Source organism: Lissotriton vulgaris, chromosome 2_1 (genome assembly GCF_964263255.1).
Source record: "Lissotriton vulgaris chromosome 2_1, aLisVul1.2, whole genome shotgun sequence".
Classification (NCBI taxonomy): domain Eukaryota; kingdom Metazoa; phylum Chordata; class Amphibia; order Caudata; family Salamandridae; genus Lissotriton; species Lissotriton vulgaris.
The window spans coordinates 1557142024-1557166046 of record NC_141687.1 but is presented as its reverse complement, the minus strand read 5'-3'; the positions used below and the strand labels follow the sequence as shown (position 1 = coordinate 1557166046).

The 24023-nt window shown below is 48.7% G+C and overlaps 1 protein-coding gene across 2 annotated transcripts in view; it reads left to right on the top strand.

Moving 5' to 3' along the window:
* IQCB1 (IQ motif containing B1) overlaps positions 1–24023 on the top strand; it is a 308848-nt gene that overhangs the window by 32002 nt on the left and 252823 nt on the right. The window contains exons 1-4 of one of the 2 annotated variants that reach the window (XM_086958879.1): positions 14643–14829; positions 16446–16560; positions 16672–16834; positions 22858–22987. In XM_086958879.1, the coding sequence (XP_086815005.1) occupies positions 16452–16560; positions 16672–16834; positions 22858–22987 (402 nt within the window). In that variant the 5' untranslated portion in view covers positions 14643–14829; positions 16446–16451. Of the gene's footprint in view, positions 1–14642; positions 14830–16445; positions 16561–16671; positions 16835–22857; positions 22988–24023 lie in introns of those variants that run through there. The other variant, XM_086958877.1, reaches the window with a different exon arrangement.

The window sequence follows — 24023 nt, the reverse complement described above, 5'->3', positions numbered from 1 at the left end:
ACTTCTTCGTCCTCTGTCTCCACGGTGCCTGGTTCCCGATGGTTCCTCTCGGGTGAGTGGCAAAGGGGAAACAGAGAAAGGAGGCTGTCAGGACTCTAGGACTCTTCACAGTGGGACCCCGGGGTAACCAAGGAGTGAAGGACACCTTTGCACGTAGTTTATATACAAAAAGTAAAGTGGTACTCATAGGTCCGTGGTGAGGGTAGAGTGTTGGGGAAGGTAGGGGAGGGACAAGGTTAGACTCGGGAAGGATTATATACAGTATCTACAAAGGGTGCGATGTTAGCCGCTGCAGCACTAAGGCGGAGAGACACCTGCCTCCCAACCCAGCCTGCAATATGCTCCCGTACCTGCTTCAGCCACACTCCTCCCTCGGGAGTGTGACACAGGGCTTCGTGGGGACGTTGGCCTCCTGGCTCGCCTTCCTCCTTTCCGCTCTGACTCAGTTTGTTTCTCTCGTCTCGCCGTAAACTCCGCTCCGCTCCACTCCTGCTCCTTCCTCCGATGTGTCGTCACACGCCGCCTCCTTCTCTTCCGGTCTTTTCTCCAGTTGTGTGAAGCCGACGTCATGGGTGGGTGTGTCCTCGTTCTCCTCATACGCCCAGTTAAAGGCGCCTTCCTTGTGCTCGTCAGTATCGTTCTGGAGTGGCCATGGCGACCAATCAGCCTGGGGGGAAGGAGGGTAAGGTTGCTCACCCACCATTCATTCCTAGAGGTCCACATGTCCACCCTCTGACCCTCTACATTACAGGGGGACAGCGGCGAGGGCGAGGGTGGCAGAGCGGAGCTGGCGGGTCGGGGTGTAGAAGCTGAGTCTACTGTTCAGGTAGGCTGGTCCAGCGTTGTGGAGTGCTCTGTGTGCATGGGTGAGGAGCTTGAAGATGATCCTCTTGTCGAAGGGGAGACAGTGTAGGTCTCTCAGGTGGGGGATGATGTGGCTGCGGCGGGGGACGTTGACGATAAGTCGGGCGGAGGCGTTTTGGATGCGTTGTAGTTGTCGTAGGTGTTTGGCTGGGATTCCTGCGTAGAGTGCGTTGCCATAGTCCAGTCTGCTGCTGACGAGGGCCTGTGTCACCGTTCTTCTTGTTTCGGTCGGGATCCTCTTATAGATCCTGCAGAGCATGCAGAGGGTGTTGTAGCAGGAGGAGGAGACGGCGTTGACCTGTTTAGACATGGAGAGGGAGGAGTCGAGGATAAATCCTAGGTTGCGTGCATGGTTGGTGGGTGTCAGTGCTGTTCCTAGTGTGGTCGGCCACCAGGAGTCGTCCCAGGTTGAGGGGGTGGGTCCGAGTATGAGTACCTCCATCTTCTCCGAGTTCAGCTTCAGACGGCTGTTCCTTATCCAGTCGGAGACGGCCTTCATTCCCTCGTGGAGGTTGGTGTTGGCGGTGTGCGGGTCCTTGCAAGCCCGAAGAATAATGGTTCAGGCCATTATCCTGTCCCGTCTTGATTATGGGAATGCTCTCTACCTGGGCGCACCCTCCAGCACAATAAAAAGACTCCAAGTAACTCAGAACGCGGCAGCCCGCCTTCTTCTTGGACTCCCCCGAAGACATTCAGGAGCCACCGCCTTGAGGAAATTACACTGGCTGCCCATCCAAGCCAGAGTAAAATTCAAGGCGATGTGCATTATGCACAAGGCCATGTGGAAGAAAGCCCCTGCAATGATCTGTTCCCTTGCCACCCCCTACCATCCGCCGAGATCACTCCGCTCCAGCACGGTTTTTCTGGCCACAACTAAGAAAATCAAACGGGCCAGATGGGGCGGACGCTCCTTTTCATTGAATGCGGTCTTAGTCTGGGCAGTGAACCCGACCTACAAAAGTTCAGGAAAAGCCTGAAAACACTTCTCTTCCATTAAGCCAGACAGCACTCTCCAAAAGACCTACCGTCCCACAGCGCTACGAGGCCTCCGGGTAGTAACGCGCTTTACAAAACACAATTTCATTTAATTTAATTTCATTTCATTTCTTGGTGAGGGAGAGGATGAGCTGGGTGTCGTCTGAGTAGGAGATGATGTTGAGGTCGTGTTGGCGGGCCACTTGTGCGAGGGGGGCCATGTAGATGTTGAACAGCGTCGGGCTGAGGGATGAGCCCTGGGGGACGCCACAGATGATGTCGGTGGCCTCGGATCGAAAGGGCGGGAGGCGGACACTCTGGGTTCTGCCGGAGAGGAAGAACGTGGTCCAGTCAAGGGCCTTCTCTTGGATTCCGGCTTCTAGGAGGCGTGTCTTTAGAGTGTGATGGCAGACCGTGTTGAAGGCGGCTGACGGGTCCAGGAGGATGAAGGCTGATGTTTCGCCGTTGTCTAGTTGGCCGTCTGTGGCGGCAATGAGGGCTGTCTCGGTGCTGTGGTTTCGTCTGAACCCGGACTGGGACGGGTCCAAGATGTTGTTGTCTTCCAGGTGGTGGGCCAGTTGCATGTTGACGATTTTCTTGATGACCTTTGCCGGGAACGGGAGCAGGGAGATGGGACGGAAGTTCTTGGGGTCCACCTTGGGCTTCTTGAGGAGGGCGTTGATTTCGGCATGTTTCCAGCTTTCCGGGAATGTCGCTGTTTCGAAGGAGATGTTGATGACCTTCCGTAGTTTGGGTGCGATGGCAGCGTCTGCTTTGTTGAATACGTGGTGTGGGCACGGGTCTGAGGGAGATCCTGATTCGATGGAGTTCATGACCTTGCGTGTCTCGTCGTTGTTGACGTTGGACCAGGAGGTCAGGCGGTTGGCGCTGGTGGTGTTCACAGGGGAGGTGGGGTCTGGCGTAGTCGGGGCGGTCATAGTGTTGAAGCTGTCATGGATGTCAGCGATCTTGAGGTGGAAGAAGATGGCTAGTGAGTTGCACAGTTCTTGTGAGGGCGGTATGTCGTTGGCGTTGGCGCTGATGTTGGAGAGTTTCTTTACGATGCTGAAGAGCTCTTTGCTGTCGTGTGCGTTGCTATCCAGGCGGTCTTTGAAGGAGGATCTCTTGGCTAATCTGATGAGGTGGTGATGTCTGTGGGGGGCGTCCTTGTGGCCTGCGTGGATGTCCGGAGTGCGTTTTCCTTTGAGCCATATCTTCTCCAGTTTCTGGCAGGCGCGTTTGGTGGTCTTAAGCTCGTCGGTGAACCAGGTGACTCTCTTGCTGGCGTGGTTGTCAGAGGGTTTTTTGAGTGGGGGGAGGGTGTTGGCACAGTCATCGATCCACTGTCTGAGGTTGCGGACTGCGGTGTCTGTGTTGGTGGGGTCGGTGGGCGGGTTTTAGGCGAGGGTGGTGATCAGCTGGTCTTCAATGACTTTGCTCCAGCAGCGGCGAGGCAGCTATTGGTTGCGGTTGTGCGTGGTTGGTTTGTTGAAAGTGAAGTGGATGCAGTGGTGGTCGGTTCAGTGGAGTTCGGTGGTGTGGTCGAAGGCGACGTGGGTGCCTGTGATGAAGATGAGGTCCAGCGTGTGGCCAGCGGCGTGGGTGGGTGCGGTGACGAGTTGTCTGAGGCCAAGGTTGTCGATCAGGGTGGCGGAGTTGGCGTCGTTGTTCTCGAAGTGGAAATTCAGGTCCGTGGAGGCGAGTGCGTGGATGCTGGCGAGGTCGGCGATGGAGTCGCTGAATTGTGCTCGGGGTCCGGGTGGTCTGTAGATGAGTGTTCCTCTGAGGGTGGTGTTGGGGTCGGTGTGGATCCGGAAGTGCAGGTGTTCGGCGGTGTTGAGGGTGTCATCTGTGTGGGTGGCGACCTTGAGGGTGGATTTGTGGACGATGGATATTCCTCCTCCGATTCCGTTGGCACGATCCCTGCGGGGGATCTTGTAGCCGTCCGGGATGGCTATGGTGATGTCGGGCACCGAGGAGTCGTTCCACCAGGTCTCGGTCAGAAAGGCCACGTCTGGGGCGGAGGTGTCGAGCAGATCCCAGAGCTCGATGGCGTGTTTGCGTGTGGAGTGGGTGTTGAGGAGTATGCTGCAGAGGTGGTTGGGTCCAGTCCTTAGAGGTTTAGTTGTTCTGTCGCAGGTGAAGCTGCAGGTGTGGCGGTTTGGAAGCAGGTGTGGTTACGGCCGGCGTTGAGTGCATAGAGGGTGCTGGCGTCGTAGCGGAGTCTGATGTTGTGGCGTTCGCGGGGTCCAGGGTTTCTGGCGCTGGGCGCGGTCCAGGCGCAGACGGGCTTGCCTTTGGCGCGGCCTCCATAAGAGGGGGATAGGGAGGGAGGAGCAGCTGGGAGGTGGGAGTGGGGAGGCCAATGGGGAGCAGGGATGCGGGGCTGCAGGGATGCAGCGGCGGGACAGGATCGGGAGACGGCGGGAACCAGGCGGCGGCAGGAAGCAGGACAAGAGGCAGCTGGCGGCTGTGTGGTGGCGTGGGGAGCGACCTGCCTGCCAGCAGGGTCAAAGGTCGCTCCTACGCCACTACGCGGCCCCCTTAAGAGGAGGACAGGGCGGGAGGAGCAGCTGGGAGGCGGGAGCGGGGTGGCCAATGGGGAGCAGGGAGGCGGGGCCACAGGGACGCAGCGGCGGGTAAGGATCGGGAGACGGCGGGAACCAGGCGGCGGCAGGAAGCAGGACACGAGGCAGCTGGCGGGTGTGTACGTATGGCAGCAACCACACGTACAACAGAGGCTGGTTGGGAGGGTCTGGGGACAACCACATGGGACACAGGATGGTGGTTGGTTGGATTGCTGAGGATAAGGACACAGGCAACAGAGGGTGGACAGGAGAGGCAGGGGTAACCACATAGATAACAGGCAGTGCGTAGAGCAATCACTTGAACAATGGAAAGGGGGCATGGACGACTACACTTAAAATGAAGTGTGGGTGTCATGTGCTCCAGTCTACCAGACAGACAAGTGAGGTAGGGCATGGGGGCAACCAGACTGACAGGGAAGGGTTGTCGGGAGGGGCTGGTGATAAGAAAACAGACAATGGAGAGTGGCTGGGCAAGCATACGGAGGGAGGGTGGACCAAGTGACTATGAGAGGAACACAAAGGGGGAGAAGTACTCCAGGACAGACATTCGTAGCCTGCTTAAACAAAAAGAGTAAAAGCAGTATCTGAAAAAAGCAAGTGGTGAAAGGCACAGTAATGAGTCCACGCTCTAGGGTACGGACAAACACATGAAGAGCAAGAAAGCCTAGATGAGTAAGAAGCAAGCAAATGAGAGTTACAATGAAGCCAAGCAATGGGGAGCCTCTTAGCCCCTGTAAGGTAACAAAACCTCTTGCAAGAGCCAACACATGCGCTACCATAGGTGAAACCTAGAAATGGATTTTACATCTGCTAAAAAAACAATTTGTCAGCCTGAGACAGACAAACTAGCAGAGTGTCTCGCCGTCCAAGACTTACCAACCTTTTGTAATGCAAAGCAGTTGAGTATATTGAATAACATGCATAGATTATTTTGAGAGATGCAACATTCAGAGCCACCAAGATACCAAACATTGTGCAAGCCGCTATTGGGTTAATGCCTGCAAGTGGGTGAGTCTAAGAAAGACTTTTCACTGTACCTCAAAGGACTAGAAGAATCTTCAAGCACTCGTGGACATCTAGCAGGGACTAATTGCTCAAAGGAGTGACTGCTTCAGGCAGGCAACTTTATTCTACCATCCGATTCTCTAACAAGGCAAACTGTTCTGCGGGCTCATGAAAAATCAAAGTTTCACCCTTACAGAGATCCACCTAAGAGAGATCCACCTAAGAGAGTAATTGTGGTGGAAAAAGTAGAATGATGCATTCTCTGTCAGTCTCTTTCGCAAACAGTGTTAAACGCATGTGTCCTTAAATTTAAATCATAGGTATATGGTCAGCTAAACTGGTGATACTAAAGCTAGAAAAAAAATGCGGTCACATGCAGGTTCCATCAGGAGATCAAAACTGACAAGACCCTCAAAATCAGGGGATGGATTTTCATTAAACATTCCATTCTTTTTCTTAGACCTATGCTAATAGTCTGAGGGATTTATGAAAACCTTTACCTTTAAAATGTTACTAAGGGGGGGGCGTGGTCAAGATGGCGGCGAGGTAGGACGCTCGTTTTCAAGCTCCTGCCTGCCGCCCGCCTGACACAGCACAGCACGGCTCCCTAGGGGCCCGTTCGGCGTGGGGGCAACGGAGAGGCAAACCCGGCCACCATTGAGGGCGCGGCCTCGACAACGCGGTGCCAGTGGGGCGGACACAGAGGCCAGCTCCTTCCCTCTCCGACTGCCCTTCGGCCCCATCCACAGCGCTACGCCTGGCCGAGGATCCCCGGAGGCCTGTGCAGTGATATGGGGGAATCACAGCTGCCCCTGCACCTAGCAGGAGGCCCGGACTTGACTGATGCGTGGGGCGGCACTGGTCGCCAGCCACGCGTAGGCGCTGGCCGGCCAAGGGTGCGGCGGAGGCGGTGACGACTACGAGGACGACCTACGTGAGTCCTGAGGCCTCTGAAGTGGCTCGCGGGTTGGCGCCGACTAGCGCCTGTGGCGGAACGCGCCCAACGTGACCCGCAAAGTGTTCGGGGACGTCTGTGTGCCTCGCTGGAGCCTCTTCCCCATGGGCGTTGGGGTATTGACTACGCGACCCGCGGCCCACCACTAGCAGCTGGACTGGGAGCTGAGTGCTGTGAAGCCAGGCACCCCACTCGAGACACTGCCTCGCACACAGTGGACCGGGCTCACAGGAAAGGAATACCCGGGGAATTGGCAGCCGGGATACCCCCCCCCCTCCCCCCCCCCCCCCCCCCAACCCCACCGGGCACGGGTTGAGTGCTGCGTGCGATCTGGCGCCGTGGAGGCGGGACGCTCAGATCCCTTGCTTGGTGGGGGTGAGAGGGACTCTCCACGTATCTACACACCGAGCAACCGGACGGCAGGTGAGGCCGGGGCAGTTGAGGGTCGGTCATAAGATATTTTGACTTATCTGGACAGCAGGGGCAGTGACACCCCGGGCAGGGCCTACCCGGCTGCTCCTCGGGCCTGACGGGGGCCCTTCTCTGAGTACCCCCCCCAGCGCGGGTTGGGTGCTGCTTGCAGCCAGGCCCTTGGCACCAGCGGGTTGTGCCGCGCAGATCCCCGGCTCGGGGGGAGGCGGACCTGGTGGCCCCTGACGCGACAGGGCTGTGCTGTGGAGGACCTCGAGCGGCTGAGGACTGGAGATAGCGCTACCTCCCACGCAGGACCTACAACGCGTGGTGCTCGGCGGCTTGGCTCTGGAGCACTGTTCTTGAGGGGTGCCTTGGTCTAGTGGACCCTCCTCACTGGTTGGCACTGGCACACCTGCCTGACACCCGCCACCCTCGGATCCGGTGTGGGTCTGCTGCACCTTGCCCTCGAGGCGCCCGGAGCGGTGGGGCTGGACACGAGTCTCGGTGGCGATCCTGACGGCCGGTTCATTCAGGTGTGAATCTTCGCGTCGTCCTTAAATGCATCGAGCCCGTGATTTCCAGAGCCCCGCATAGACGGTGAGTGGTGTTCCTTCCGGGCCCGTAGTGACTGCATATCAGCTGGATCTACACCCTCGCGCCCATCCTTCAGGCGACGGGGTGACTCTGATCTTGGGGCCTGCCTCTCATACCCAATACCGTGCTCCGGCTGCCACCTCCAAGCCCCCACATTCTGTGCCGCGCTCTCAGCTGATAGGGGTCTCCTACGGGCAGACCTGTGCTCACCTGGGGGATAGCCTTTGCCCGTTTGGGAAACCACGAGCCACAAAGGAGCATGTGCAAAGCCAGAAGTGTGAAAGTGAAGCCTCTGAAAGACATCTTTGGCCGCGCTCAGTCCACCCTGGATATGGCAACGACGAGTCGTCCAAGCTGCCAGCGGCCCCCGGGGATGAGCCCATCACGAAGGCCGTTCTGGAGTCACTCTTTCTCACGCTACGATAGGATATCCGGTCGGTAAAGGCCGAGTTTGCCATGGAACTTAAAGAAGTGCGCCGCAATGTCGATACTATTGGAGAACGAGTAGCCACGCTTGAAGAGAACAGTGACGCCACGGTGGCCGCCCTGACAACACTCCAGCAAGAAGTTATCAGGCTACAAGACCAGAACATGGACATGCAGCTACATTTGGAAGACATCGAAAACCGCTCTCACAGGCATAATATTCGCATCCGAGGAGTGAGAAGTTCCGATGACACCAGAGACCTGTTTGCCTTCACCACCAGCCTCTTCCGGCACATCTTAGGTGACTCCCACACGGCGGATGTTGTCCTGGACAGGGCGCACATAGTGGGACCACCCCGAGGGCCTCAGGCTCCGCCCGCGGATATCTTAGTGTGTGTCCAGGACTTCAAAACTAAGGAAGCCATTCTCTCCAAAGCGAGATCTCTGCACCCGATTTCATTCCAGGGCCACTCGCCGGTGCTGTATTAGGATTTAGCCTTACTTACGTTGCAGCCACGCAGGCAGTTCCGTCCAGTGACCGACCACCTACGACAACAAGGGATCTCCTATTCTTGGGGGCACCCATTCTGCCTCATCTTCCGATACAACAATAAACTGCACCAGCAACGCTCACTGTTGGACGCCTGTCATCTGCTGGGCCTGACACCTCAGAGTGAGTAGGGGGACGCCGAGGATACGAGCACGAGACCTACTGTCTCTCCATCGGGCTGGCAGCGACAAACTAGGAGACGACGTCCCCGGAAACCACCTGCCTTGGTAATCGCACGTAGCCAACGAGACACCCTGGCAACAGCTACTGAGGTCCTCGCTGGAGAAACTCAGATGACAAATGAGGGTCCCGAGAAAATCCCCATTTAAGATCCCTTCTGATGCATCCTTGCTGGGTTTGGGCGGGTGGCCGGTGGAGGGGTGTCTCTTTTTGTAGATTGACTATGATCCTCACATGGTTGCTTATTCCAGTCCTGGGACGGTGGACTTTGTTCCAAAACTGTTTTGGTTCATTGGGTGTTTGGGCTAGGGAGGGAGGAGAACACTTTGGAAGGGGTTTTGGGGTTTCCTCCTTTGCTCCCCTGTTTTTTTTCCCTTTTCCCCCTGTTTTTGTCCTTTACTTGGTGGGTCCCCTTGTCCACTCCCCTACCTGCTTGCTACCTCACATTATGCCTGAGGTCGCTGCAGTGGCCCCCTCACAGTACCCCTCTTGCGCCAGGCCGGCTGGGTGTCTAAGCCAGGTTTCCCCCTCTCTTCCCTACTAGATGGCACACAGCCCCCTTAAGGTATTGACCCTCAATGTACGGGGTCTGAACAACCCTGTTAAGCGGCGGGCAGTTCAGAGCCTTCTGGAGCACTCAGCAGCTGATATACGCCTCCTCCAGGAGACCCACCTACTACATAAAGACCACCATAGGTTGAGATCCCGAGCTTTTCCCATCCAACTATTCTCCTCACTGTCCACAAAGTCAGCTGGGGTAGCAATTTTGGTTTCTCGCACCTTCCGCGGTAAGGTGGCCCAGAGGGAGGCGGAGATCAATGGCCACCTACTCACCTACTAATTCTTAGTTTCTGGTGTGTCCCTCATAATAGGGACGGTTTATGCACCTAATGAAGGTCAGGACAATTTCTTACACAATGCACTTCTTGCAGCAACAGCCAATTCGGAGAGACTCCTGCTTCTGGGGGAAAACTTAAATCTGGTCTTCGATAACCTTACCCATCGCTCATGTCAACGCACCACTCAAGTCGGGGCCTTATCGCTGTCTGGTCTTGCACACATCCGAGATCTGGGCCTCGTGGATTTGTGGCGACACTTCCATCCCCACAGCTGATCCTTCACCTATTACTCAGGGGCCCACAAAACGTACGCTAGACTGGACTATTTCTTGTGCTCTACTCCGTTGGTGGCCTTAGCGACGGTCGCCAATATTCTTACGGCAGCACTCTCTGACCACTCCCCGGTAATGGCTTCTTTCTCCTTTCCATATACTCAGTCGCCGCAGCGACATTGGCGTCTTCCCGACTCCCTTCTGCACCAGACCTCCGTCACCACCCAAATTCGGACCACTATTTCGAACTATCTTGCCCTCAACGCCAATGCGGATACCTCTCTGGCGACCTGAGAGGAGAGTTTATTGCCGTCTCCGCAGCCATCAATAAAGAACTATGCCAGAAGCGTGCTGAGCTCACACAGCGAGTGGCAGAGCTGGAGCAGATGCACCAGCGTACTTGTGCAGCCAGGGCTTGGCGGCAGCTCTGTATGGAGCGCAAAAACACCTAGCGGCGCTGGACCAAGATTAAGCTGAATATGCGGCCCTCCACCTACGCTACTCCTATTACACAGGGGGGGACAGATGCGGCCGCCTTCTGGCACACAAACTACGGGAGGTGAGGCAGAAACAGGGGGTTCAACACATATGCACTCCTGGAGGTGTCTCTGATGATGCTACTATAGCAGAAACCTTACGGGACTTCTACGCTGGGTTATATTCGGGGGACCCTCTTGACGCGACCCATAGCCGGGAATACCTCGACGAGGCATGGCTTCCCCCTTCAGACCCGGCTGAGGCTGAGCACTTGGACCGGGCGATCGGGTTGGAAGAGGTCATCGCGGCCATTGCACGCCTCCGATTAGGGAAATCACTAGGTCCGGATGGCTACTCTGCAGCCTTCTATAAGGCCTTTTGCCCTCAGATGACTCCTATGCTGCGTGACCTTTTTAACAACTTTGCCCAACCCGGTGCTGTACCAGAAGAAATGCTAGAGGCCTCGATCATAGTCATCCCGAAGCCCGGGAAAGACGTCACCAGCTGCAGCATGTACAGGCCGATCCCTCTTCTCTACATCGACATTAAATTATACACGAGTATCCTTGCGTCGCGCTTAACCCCGTATTTGCCTCAATTAGTGGAGTCTGATCAGGCGTGTTTTATCACTCAGCGCCAAACCAGCGATAACACAAAGAGGGTGCTACACCTCATAGAAACAGCGTCGCGCATTCAGGAGGACTGCATGTTATTGGCTATTGACGCAGAAAAAGCTTTTGATAGGGTTCACTGGCCCTATTTAGAGCAAGTTCTGCGGAGGTTCTGCCTGGGAGAGGTCCTGTGTACCTGTATACTAAATTGTTATCGCTCGCCTCGAGCCACGGTGCGGGTCAATGGCCAGACGTCCTCCCGCTTCCCTATTGACAGGGGCACCCGTCAGGGGTGCCCTCTCTCCCCCATTCTTTTTGCGCTCTATATGGAGCCATTTGCGTGGAGAGTCCGACACCACCCCCTTATTCAGGGGATAAAATTCGGGGGAGATGTCCACAAAATCAGCTTATATGCGGACGACATTTTTCTCTCCGTCACTGACCCTGCCCAGACCCTCCGGGCCCTTTTTATTGAGCTGCATAAATTTGCGCAGGCCTCGGGGTTTAAGATTAATGCTGATAAATCAGTTGCCCTTAACATCTCGCTATCAGAGGTCACACTGACCCACTTGCAGGTGGAACATCCTGTTCAATGGTCTGACGCGACGATTCCCTACCTCGGAGTGCAACTAGGTCCCACCATTCCAGCTACGATCACGGCTAACTATGACAAACTTTGCGCCCAAATTCGCGGGGAGTTGCGCAGCTGGAAGCATCACCACATATCATGGTTGGGCAGAATAGCCGCTGGCAAGATGACAATCCTACTACAAATACTATATCTTTTTCAAACTCTCCCTCTGCGTCCCCCAGGCTGGATCCAACAAACCAAGTCTGACCTTGCACACTTCATCTGGCAAGGCCGAAGACCAAGGTTCAAGCAGACTATTGCGGTCCTCCCCCCGGAACAAGATGGAGTTGGTATACCGGACCTGCAGCTTTATTTTTATGCTGCGCAGCTCCGCTGTCTAGTAGAGTGGCACCGCCTGGAATCCGAGAAACACTGGTTGTTTCAGGACCAGGCGGTTGCGGGTATGCCCTTGCAGGGTATCCCCTTTATTTGGAGGAAACCTCGACCTCTTAACCTCTACGCCTCCCACATTACGAGTACACTCTTGGAAGCTTGGCATCGCACGGCTATATCACATGGGTTGACGTCGTTTCCCTCGCCCTTGACGCCGTTATTCAACAACCCTGATTTTACCCCAGGGCTAGACTCCAAAGCGTTTGCGAACTAACGCCTCTCCCTGTGCCGGTCTCTAGGGCACCTATTTGATTTACAGGGCATCATCCCGTTTCCTCAAATTAAAGCAGACTATGGCATTCCAGAGACAGATAGAATGTATTACCTGCAACTTAGGCACTGGGCTCTCCAACTCCAAATTAAACCTGGGGCCCAGAGATTTTTAACTCCCTATGAGAAATGGCTGGTTACCCGCACCTCAGATAAAAAATTAATCTCGGATATGTATAAACACCTTCTTGAGGCTAACATTCAATCTTACAACGCAGGTCGGGCAATATGGGAGCTGGATCTGGCCAGAACTCTCTCACACAAACAATGGAGTGGTGTGTACTATAGGGCACGGCACTCAGCTTATCACTCCGGTCTTACGGAGACACTAAAAAAAAAATTCCTACTTACTGGTACCATACGCCAGAGCGCCTAAACCGTTTTGACCCTCGTAATAGTGATAGATGTTGGAGGGGGTGTGGTGAACTAGACACCTTAGCACATCTGTTGTGGAGCTGCGATAGAATCCAATCTTACTGGACTGCCATTTTAGATGACATTGACTCTCATCTAGATACACAACTCCCACGCTTCCCAGCTTACATCCTCTTAGGGCTGCCCAACCCGTTGACATACCCCCTAAAATCTAGAAGAGGCCGTCCCAGAGCTGTGGCGACCCTTCTTGACACTACTCACAGCGGAGTTCCGGGAACTGACCTGCCGTCGATATCTGAGGCTCCTCCGGCTAGCGGACACACAAATACATGAACCACGCGCTCCCCAGAAGAAGCGGTGATTCCCACACTGTTGGCACTACTTTTCTTCTCTTTGGGTGTGCTTCCCAGAATTTGTGGGGGGGGGGGGGGGGGGAGGGGGGTGGAGTTTTGATTTCTTCCTTGTGTTTCCCCCTGAGTTGTCTATGGTTGACCCGCTCACAGCAATTACTTGGTAAAACGGACAGCGCTGACACTTGATGTCTGTATTGCTTTGTTTTGATGGAGCAGGGGGTCCTGTTTCCCTTTGTTATGTCTGAAATGCAATAAAAAGATTTAAACCATAAAATGTTACTAAGAATTACAGAAGAGACATGCTACTGACCCACAATTGTCTATATTCAACTTCCAGTCTCCCATGAGATGTTCATTAAGAATATTGGTATTTTATTGTGACTGCATCATATATGCCCACATGGCACAATCTCGATCACCAATAAAGAGAGAGTTGAAAGTAGAAGGACCTGTAATCACATGAGCAAAACCTGGAGAGCAATGCCATCTTATGTACAAAGAGGAAATCTGACATATATCCAAGACCATTTCAGATGCCATTGTGGGCCCAGCTACACGGAGACCCAGTCCCTTTTGGTGACCTTGCCAAAAGAGCAATACCACCAATTGCATGTTTATTATGAGGGTGAAGAAAGCAATCATGAAAGATCCAGTAGATTGCTGACTTGGAGCCCTTAGAAGACAGTGGCGAGGAGAATGAACTTTATAATATATATTTTAACATCTCATCTGCTTAATACATTCCTAATGGATATGAACATTCAGGACCTGGAAGGTGTCAGTGCTATTCTGAATGGTCACACCTTCATCAGGTAACAAGAGGCGCTCTTAAATATTGTAGTACCATCATGGCCACAACTACAATTCTCAGTAAAAAGAAAGGATTATATGAAGAAAACTTGCTTGATTCAGACTGGTTAGTATTTTGGGACAAACATTATGACCCCTGACTTTGATACTGCAGGTAGCCTGTTAAAAAGATAGCTGCTCATGCACCTGGGATATCTTGTCCACCTTGCAACCATCCCTAGCAAGCGCATACATTTTAAAGAGACATCTTGTGGAATTAACAGTGGGTCACTTATGTAGTTACTGCACTTGTGCCCAATCTATAATCCTCTTAAAAAATGTAACACTAGTTACAACATAATTATGACAAAAACGTGTCTTAATCCTGCTGAAAGACAATGGAAAGCAAGTGATTCCATTCTAAAAATAATACTCATGAGCACCCAATGTGCTTGTATAGTGGAGGTGCTGAGAACCTCTTCGAGCAAGAGCGTCTGCTGTGCTTTTAGTTTTGCAGATACCGGTTAAAGACATCAGGAAGAGCAAGAAGAACAATTTGGGTTATTTAAGGATGCCTAAATCCATGCACACTGGTAAAAAAGCTGTCTAGAATCCCGAGAAAGTGATGAATAAACGGATAATATAAATTAGAGGGGTGGCATCCATACTACCCCCAACTACATGTTATGAAGTCCTTGGCTGGCATCAGCTCACGCAGGAAGAGCACTGACATTTAAGATAAAATGGGGCATCAACAGTTACAGAATAACAAAGATACATATGCCAAACGTGCACCAGGAGAAAACCCTAAAATCCACAATAGTGAGCATTCTAAACAGGGAAGGGGCGGAATTGATTATTGGGGGGACCTGAACCTGGTTATGGACACGCTGATAGCAGGGGCTTCTCTAAGGGATCACCGGCTGGCTATTGTATCAATGGAAAACATGGCGTAGGTGACAGATATAGGCCTGTTAGATATTTGGAGACACTGGCATCCAACAGCCAGGGGCTACTCCACCACACATAGTTGTTATGCTTGGCTGAACTACGTCCTAATAGGTCTTGCTCTTTTCCCCAGAGTGACCAAAACAGAAAAAGGACGCATTGCATTTTCAACCCTTCCTCCTTTAACACTAGACGTAACTCACTCAGCATGCCGATAACAGCGTTCATTGAAAGCAGAATAACCGGGTATTCAGTAACACACTGGCAAGGAAAGAACTAGGTAAATCCAAGAAAGACTGCATCAGAGAAGCAGGCACAGGGTAAGTAAAACATTATATGTTATGGTATGCTTTGAAAGTGATAATGTGGGGTCCGATCATCTAAAAATCTCTTAACTGAATAGGGAACAGGGAGAGGCCCAGCAGAAATTATAACACCAATTGAAGAAACTTGAACACACACAAGAGAACAAATGCACTCAAATATAAAAGATAAAAATATCATAGATGGTGTAGGTGAGAGCTCTCAACAGTGACAAGGCCAAATGCATCCTACTTAGACTAAAGCAGAAGTACTACAGCAGAAGCAGCTGGGCAGGGAAGTCTTTGCTGGCAAACTCTGGGCCAGAACCATGGGAGACATGATGAAAGGGATATAGAATAAACATGGACACCAGCACACACTTAACAGGAGCACTGGTCTTGTCTTCAGCAAGCTTTTCAAGGACCTTTATGAAGCTGAAGATGAGTCATCAGACCAGGAACGTGTAAACCTAGGAAACATCTGTGTAACACCAACTGAAAAGATAATTTAGATGAACCATATCACTGTAAAGCAAGTGATCTGTGCAATAGTTATTTTCAAAATTGGCTAAACTCCAGGCCCAACCAGGTTCACTGCCGAGTTCTATAATTCTTCATGCACAATCATTGAACCCATACTAGCAAAATCCTACAGCTTTTTCAGCCCCTCATGGGAGGTTACAAGAAGAGAAAAGGCAGTAGTCAGGAGGGAATACTAAGCCTATTGACCAATGAAAAGCGACCATTTACAAAGGACAGTGACAGGAGCGAAAGTGGGCAGTGCTTCATGCCAATCTCCTGAATATAGCATATTTCGAAGAGACAGATCACGCTCTGCCGAATTCAGACCTAAACATTATGTTGTGCCAAAACAAGTTGTTATGGCGCTCAGATAGCATGGTTCTCTGTGAATTCAAGGAAGTCTCCCTGATTGCTAATACCCACCTCTCATCCATGATGCTTATTTTGATCCCGAAATTCCACAAAACGTTAATGATTCCACAAAGAAAATAGGAAATCGCCTTGAAAATCTCAACATTGCTCTAAATCAGCTAGAATAAAAACACTATTAAGAATTCAGGGTGCATTCTGGATAGAATAGATCAGGTGCTAACAGTTCTGGTCGCTCTGAAAGAAGGTTTTCCATATTTGGACAGTCAGGTAAAACTGCTGCCTGTGGTAAAATTATTACATTTTAGTATTTGAGGGGGCCGGCAGCATCCTTTGTCTGGGACTTCAAGTGCTTTACCGCACTTTTCATCCAGTTGCTCTCTTGAGTGATAGACAGAATTGTGATTTACTTTTCTCATCCTTGGTGTGAGCCTACCATAACATTTCCATAGCAGTACTAGTAAGGGACTGGTGTATGTGTTTGTGTGTGTGATTTCAGTATCAACAATGTATTTGTATTATTGCACAAACATGAATTAGTGACGTTTTTTGAATTTGGAATGATGTAACTGATGTTATATTCCTGGGTTGGCCACAATGTGTAATCTCATATTTTCATTCCTAATGTCTTTTTTCAGCCACAATCGACTAATCAGAGATTTGTAGGTACAGACAATGAGCTGGTATGAGCTTAATAAAAATTGACACTTAACTTAGTTTTATGTTTTTCTCCTTTATAATAGGGCAAAATGGCTCCTATGAAGACAGAGAATGTTGATGGAAGAATATTGTCCCTGGCTACTGAAGTTGCTGAAAGTTCCAATGACAATGTTCCTGTTTTACTTCTCAAGCTGAAAGGTAATTTATTTTTAGTACACCAGTTCCCCCTCTGAACTCTGTGCATATAGTGAAGTCATTTTCAATTTTTTTCTCTTACCGCTGTATTTTAATACCTTCTAATGTTCCCAGAAATATTAAAAAGTGTGCCATCAGTGAGCAAAGAATCAAAGAAACTCAAAGAAGACATATACAGCTACGATCTAATCCAATACTGTAGCATGGTTTTAAAGCAAGATTACTCTCGGGTGGCTGGTGGTTGGTCAACTGCTGCAAATCTGTCAAGCATACTAAGGTAAACTCTCCTTTTTTGTTGGACTTTCTTTAGGTCTGTTATAGTATTGTTCTAATACCAGCTATTAACATAATTGAGCTCATAGCAAGAGGAAAGTTAATGTTTTTTATACCTTTCTTTACATACTACATATTTTTGGTAATTATACAAGTGTTTTTGTGCGACATATTTGTTTCAGAACTGTACCCATGTTGTTCTGGACCTTCCTCAAATATTAAGTGTGTAATGGCATGCCAGAGTACCAAAAGTAGAAAAAAAGCATTGCAAATTGGCCAAACATTGGGCATTTTTCAGTTCACAGGTATGGTGTGGTATGGTGTGTATTTATAGAGCCCCCACTTTCTCTTGCTCCTCCTCCCCCCGCTCCCTCTCTCTCTCGCTCTCTTTCTCCACCCACTCTCTCTTCCTCCTTCTATATGCAGTATGTATATTACATAGTGGGGGTCGCCACTTTTTTATTTACGGTTTAGTCACACTTGACGTTGTAAAGGCATTTTTTTATTGCCTATAACTTTTGGATCCCTTGGATAAAACTTCACCAAATCTGGCCTTCTCTTAGCATAAGAAGAAAGGTCCTGCGTGCTAATTTGTGTCCAGTTCTGTTGAGATGCCAAAGGTGATGGGATATGTCAAAAGATGTATTTCCGATTTTAGCTGCAATAGGAAATTTTGCTCACTGGCACAGCAAACAGAGCTAAACAAATCTGCGCCAAACATAGCATGAAATAGAACTTTACCGTGGTTTGGTCTAAACTTTTACAGTAGTTTGTGAGATAATAGCATTTGAAAAGGTGTCAGGCTTGAAATGGTTAACACTTTTCTGTAGCTTAACAATTGAAACAGTATTTGTTGAATTGCCTGTAACTTTAAGCACTGTTTGATGAATATATAGGAAATTTGGCTTGTTGAGCTTATCCGTGGTATTTTCAACTTTGTGCAGATGTACAAAGGGTTGGGGGTCCACTTAAAAGGTGGTGCCAAAAGTGATTGACTGCTAATAACTTTGGCACCGTGTGACAAATTTGCACAAACGTTTGCATACGTTCAGAAGGATTCGATTTCTTTTGGTATGTCAAGTTTTGTGGCAATAAATCAAAGGGGAGGGGCAATTAATGTTCATTAGTTATTAAGGGCCTGATTTAGATTGTGGCGGATCGGTCTCTCCTTCACAACGGTGTGGATATCCTGTCAGCTGAAATATAAATCTTATTATATCCCATGGGATTTATATTTTGAGGGAAAGATATCCATCACCGTTGTGACGAAGTAACCCATCCGCCAAGATCTAAATCGGGCCCTAAATTTGGCACTATTGGATGATTCTGCATGAATGTGGCAGGCAGTTAGCAAGCTCCATTCAGTGCAGGTATTCCAGGTTTTGTGTCCATATCCAGTAGGTCGGAGGGGTAGTGGGATAAAAATATTTCTTATTTGCTAATAACAATGGTACTATTTCATGGATCTGCACTAAGTTTGGCAGCCTCTTACCATGTTTAGTATTGATTTTCTCAGTTGGAAGGTGATCTGATGATGGTTCAAAGAATTGTTTATTTGGGAATAAATTTGGCACTGTTTAACAAATCCGCACAAAATGTGTCAGACACTCATCAGGTTTACCTTTGTATTGCTATGTCAAGTTTTGAGCTAATCCACAAAAAGGGGAGGCAAAGATAAATGTGGGAGGGACCATTCGTTATGGTCAGGGTACTAGGAAATGATGCCCCTCTCCTTTTTGCCCTTGTCATCGAGGCCCTGACCTGACTTATACGCAGTGATGCACAAGTACAGGAGTGGGATATGGGACACGACGACTGCATTGCATTCTATTCTGACAATGTCTTCCTATTCCTTTCTAAACCTGAGGAGCCTGGCCCACGTTGCATTTGTCTCCTTCAACCTTAGGCAGAAGCCTCTAGTCTACAAGTTGACCATGCAACGTCAGCGCTGGTTCCTCTTCATCCCCCTTGTGAGTGTGTTAAGTGGCAAGACAACCTACTAGTGTAGCATTTGAGCTTCTGCTATATGGGCATCCATATAGCACTTTAACCTGAGATGACTTGGACTCTTAATTTGACCCTGCCGATCCGAAAGTTGAAGGTGGACCTGAAAAGACAGCAACCCTGTCTACTCAACTTAGTAGGATGGATTGCTCTATATAAAATGATGGTCCTGCTAATGTTTTTTATATATTTTCCAAAACTTCCGACAGTTGATACCTCGTCAGTGGTTCAGGGAGATGGACTCCGAGGCGACTTCTTTTGTCTCGCACAAGTCCAGGCTGCTGCTATCTCTCCCAAGGTGTCAGTGGTCACCTTATGATGGCGGGTTGGCCAAAGCTAATCTATACATCTACAACTTAGCATGTCGGACACAAATGATTGGCTTCATGGGGGGTGGTCAGACCCGGTATATCGTGTGTAGCTAACCTCACTGTGGTTTAGGTTGAGCTGGGGATGTTATACGTCACCCAGCTCCCTAAGATTTTTTCAGATATGACCAGAGTGGTCTGTCTTACCTAGTGTGCCGTGCTCTGGCATTTCAGCTTGGACTCCAAACTCATTCAACAAACCCCTTTGTGGAAGGGGAGGTGATTGCACAAAACTGCTAGCCTTAAGGGATTTCTTCATTGGAATAGGCATTTCCCTGCTAGGGGATGTTAGGTCTGGAACCCGGATGTGTTCTTTTCAAGAACTTCAGTCTTTCTATGACTTATCACCTACACAATTTCATAAATACCTACAGTTGCAGCACGCATTGAGGACACATATTTCCCTTGAAACAACATTCCCTGTACTTAGTCCCCTAGAGTCAAAAATTCTGATGGGCCTGTTATCGAAGGGAGGTATCTCCCAAATTTATCATTCATTGGTCCCTAATGCACCCGACACGCTGACACACCTGCAGGCTGAATGGGAGGACTTGGTGGAGCAGCTGAAAGGCGATGATTGGTGTGATGTTATGATGACCCCCCAACTATCACAATTTCCTCTAGACTGCTGCTGGTCAGGACATATTACTTGTCCGGTGCCTACCTCACTCCCAGCCTCCTCCACAAAGCGCACCTTCTTTCAAGTCCGGCATGCTTCAGATGCCCATATGCTCCTTCAGATTTCTACCATACGGTCTGGACTTGCTCTGTTATTATGAGTTCCTGGACTGCGGTGGCTGAAGGACTGTCGGGGGTGCTGAGGGGTGGGGGGGCCTCTCCTCATGGGCTTCTTGCATCTTTGTGGGACCCGGGGCACAAGGGCTGATTGGGCACTGCTGGAGGTGGCCACCATGGTGACAATAAAGACATAGCAAATAGATGGAAATCTCCCAATCTGCCCTTGATGTCTCAGTGATGTCGATGGGTGGACTGGCATGCCCAACAGGAAAAACCAGTGTATGAAGCAAGAGGTTGCCCTAATAAACATGCAGAGTTCTGGAGTAAATGGTTGGACCACTTTGGGCTGGGCCTGAATATGTGGGAAATATCTCCCCCAATGTGTCTGTTGTAGACCTTTTGCCTTGTTTGTAATAGTGATGCTATATTTTCTTTTGCTGATGACCAGCGACAGCCGGAAGGGGTCTGGATAACTTTTGTTGTTCAGAAAAAGAATATAGTTGTTTATAGAAATGTTTTAGAAAAAAGGTGGGAGTGGCAATGTAAGTCCTGTTATTTAATTACTTTGAGCCTTATTGATGAATTTCCATGAAATTCGATGGCCAGTGAGCAAATGAAACCTAGTGTGGAGATGTTTCATCCAGATCTCACAAGGGGTCACACCCACCGTCCTATACAATCACTCACCTAACTTCATGCATCGACACACCATCCACTTATCTCAACACAGCCACCACAAATCTCCACACAATTACCTTCAAACATATACGCCCTTATATGCCCTCTCATATACAATTATAGGATAACGCTCCCACCATTATACAGCCAAACAACCAACTCATGAAAATGTCCCTTTGAAAAAACAATTCTGAAACTCACTGAACAAATGCACTTGAAAGTAGGTTATGGTTCATGCAGTATTGAAAATTGGCAGTTCTGACACAGTACAAGAACCATAATTTGCGCTCCTGCCATGCATGCTCATAACACCACATCACACATGACCTCTCAAAACACATAACTGATGACACAGCTCACAATCCATATGATGTCCTATCCCCTGGGCTAAAATTCATGGCTTATAAGGTTTTGGAATTGAACCATACATCACTTTGACTTTAGTTATTTGTGTGTGTGTGTGTGTCTGTCTGTCTCCCAGATATTATGTAATATCTGGGATGTGTAGGTGGTAACTGTGTAATGTGTTCCTCCATACCCATAATGGGATACTCGTGATGTGATATAAACCACGATTGGGATGTCTGAGTGGTTTGTAAATATCACCAATCCCAAGATTGCAAACAAGCACCATATTACACACATAACCTGTTAAATATTGCTTATATTGCATATTCATTTTGTAGCAGTTACACAAAAAACGGTGTATTTTCGGATGGAGGACTATATATTGAAAACACTAAGTGAAATACTGAACTTTACTTTTTGTCTATAGTTAAAAAGGATAAAATATTGTAATGGTTTAGAAGTTGCAAGACATTGAATTAGAAGCTTAGAAATGAATTTATTCTAGTTGGCACAGCATGTCTGGGTTTTTAAAAATCAATCTTTTTTTAAGTTAAACCAAAATAAACTAAAGAATCCCCAAACAGAAAGTCCGAGGCCTTAGATTCTTCTCACGTTGAATCTTCTTCAGAAGTGTACCTGCTCTGTCAAGGTTAAGACTTTTTTTTATCAAAAGATAAATCAGTGAGGGAGACTGTGTCTTGTACAAAGTGGTCAGTTGATATGATATGAGAAAAATGGGTAAGAGCACGTGTACTCAGGCAGACTTGATGCTGGTTCCATATTGCATGCCTGCTGTGTCCCTCTTCAATTCACTTTGACTTTGGTCAATGCTGCTTCTAGTGTTTTGCTGCTTCCATCCCCACTGCAGCTTTCTCCCATCTGCTCCTCCTCATTCTAAAAAGTCCTTCTTTCACACAGCTTTGTTCCTTTGTTCCCTTCCAGTTCCCTTTTCTTGTGAATGCCCTGTCCTCCAATCTGGGTTGGGTCAGCTCGTGTGGGCTAAACTTCAATCATGGTTGACTCCGCTTGTGTGGGCCTCTCCTATCACTGTGGAATGATAAGGATACGGGGTAGGCCACCTGTGACAATTATGATGTCAAAAATGTAAACCTTTGCTTTGTTAAAATACATTCCGTCTGAAGAAGGGAGTGGTTGTTGAAGATGTGTTCTACAAAGCAAAGAGCAGCTAACAATGAGCAGTGATTAGAATGTTAAAGTTTGGTTTATTTTTCACAAAGATAATGTTGATTATAACCGTGGAAAATAGTAAAGCTCTGCAGACTGGCTCGGGACTGACATGCCATTAATAAGGAATATAGAAGTTTGGAAACCGACATATCTTTATTTAAAAAATACATTCTGCATGCAGACTGGAGGATTACTGAGCTGTTTACTGCAGATTGTCGCTAACATCGAATAGTTGATTGGAATTAGTATGTTCAGGTTTTGTTTACTTTTCATTAATGGAATGTTGGTTATATAATTGCCAGTGGTGAACTTCTGCAGAGTGGTTTGTAGCTGGTAGAAACGATTTGTCTTCAACACTGAAATTCCATCGAAGAAAAAAGGTCTGCAGTACAAGCAGACTTAATTGTTTGTTAGACTTGGAAAAGACTCAGTTGCAGGAGTCCGAACCCCTGAGCTGTGGCAGTCATTCACAGTTTCTGTCTGTTCTTGCACCCATCTCACTGGGCTTTAGGGAGAAGTTGCAATTCGCTCAACCGTTCATATCTGTGCTAATGGTTTCCTTCTGCTCCCTTATTATTAAACTATTGAAAGGAAGTCGTTTTTACAATTTTATTGTAGTGCACCTATGATGAAGAAGTTCTTATTGCTGAACACCTTGAAATGGTTTGCAATGCTAAAAGAAAGTCTTTTGCTCTGTTACCAGTAACTGCTGTGTAGGCATGGACCCTGCAGAAAATCCAGAGGAATTTTACAGCAGTGTGCTTCCTTCAGCAGTTGATAATCTGCTATTTCTAGGCCGGCGACTGCAAGCACGTTTCATACGTGCAATAAAGGTATTAAAGTAAGACTTATTGCATCATTGGCCTATTTATTTTTCAATTCCATGATCAGTTTGTTTTGCGCAGGATATCAATTTCTTACTCTTTTTTTAAATGGTTTTATTCAGTATTTCAAGGAAGTATTACAAAAGTAGCAAGATAGATAAATAAATCAAGTGTAATCCATAAATCAATATGAAAATAAACGTAACTATGATCTATAAATGTCAAATATATAAAAAAACTGTTATGAAAGTTAAGGTTGCGGATTTCTGTGAGAGTATCCCTTGTTATGGCATTTTTAGTATGTCTCGTATTGATTTTTTATATACCTATTGTTATTTATTTTCAGCAGCATTTTTGAGTAAAGTTTTCTCTTAACAATTGTATTAAAGGTTCCAGGAGTGAATGTATATTTTTTCTTGGTCATTTTGTTCTGTAGATCAATTTATCACAAGAAGACAGTTTTGACCGTACTGCTAAATTTAGAACTGTGTTTTCTAAAGTGCTTCCTACTTTAGAAGAATACATTGTGTAGCCACCAGTGGATATGTTGTTAGTCAAGACGTTCATGTTTTGTCAGACTAGATATGTCTGAGAAATAAATTGTGGATTATATTATCTTGTCTGCCTACGACTTGAAAACGTTCATGTTGTATGCTTTCAGGATGATGGCCATTTTCCAAAATGGCTGCTCAAAGTAGTAATTGAAGGTAAAAAAGTATTCCTTGGGGGCGTGGCCAACTGTCATGGCCATGTGGACGGAATCTACAGAGGCTCCGCACCACACATCGAAAATTCTCCCTCTAAGGCTCTTTTCTGACCTCCATCCAATCATGGCTGATTCGATCCGGTGATCAGAGGGCCGGCAGCGACCCGGCATATCCCAGCCTGTCATCTGAGACCTGCCGCAAGGGTGTAAATGTAAATGTAGTAAATGTAGTAGTACTTGTATAGCGCACAAATCGACCCATGAGGGCATCTCGACGCTTGTAAGCATACCGCTGTGGAACCCTTCCTGGTTTTTCCCTGTGAAGTGCCCACTCCTGGG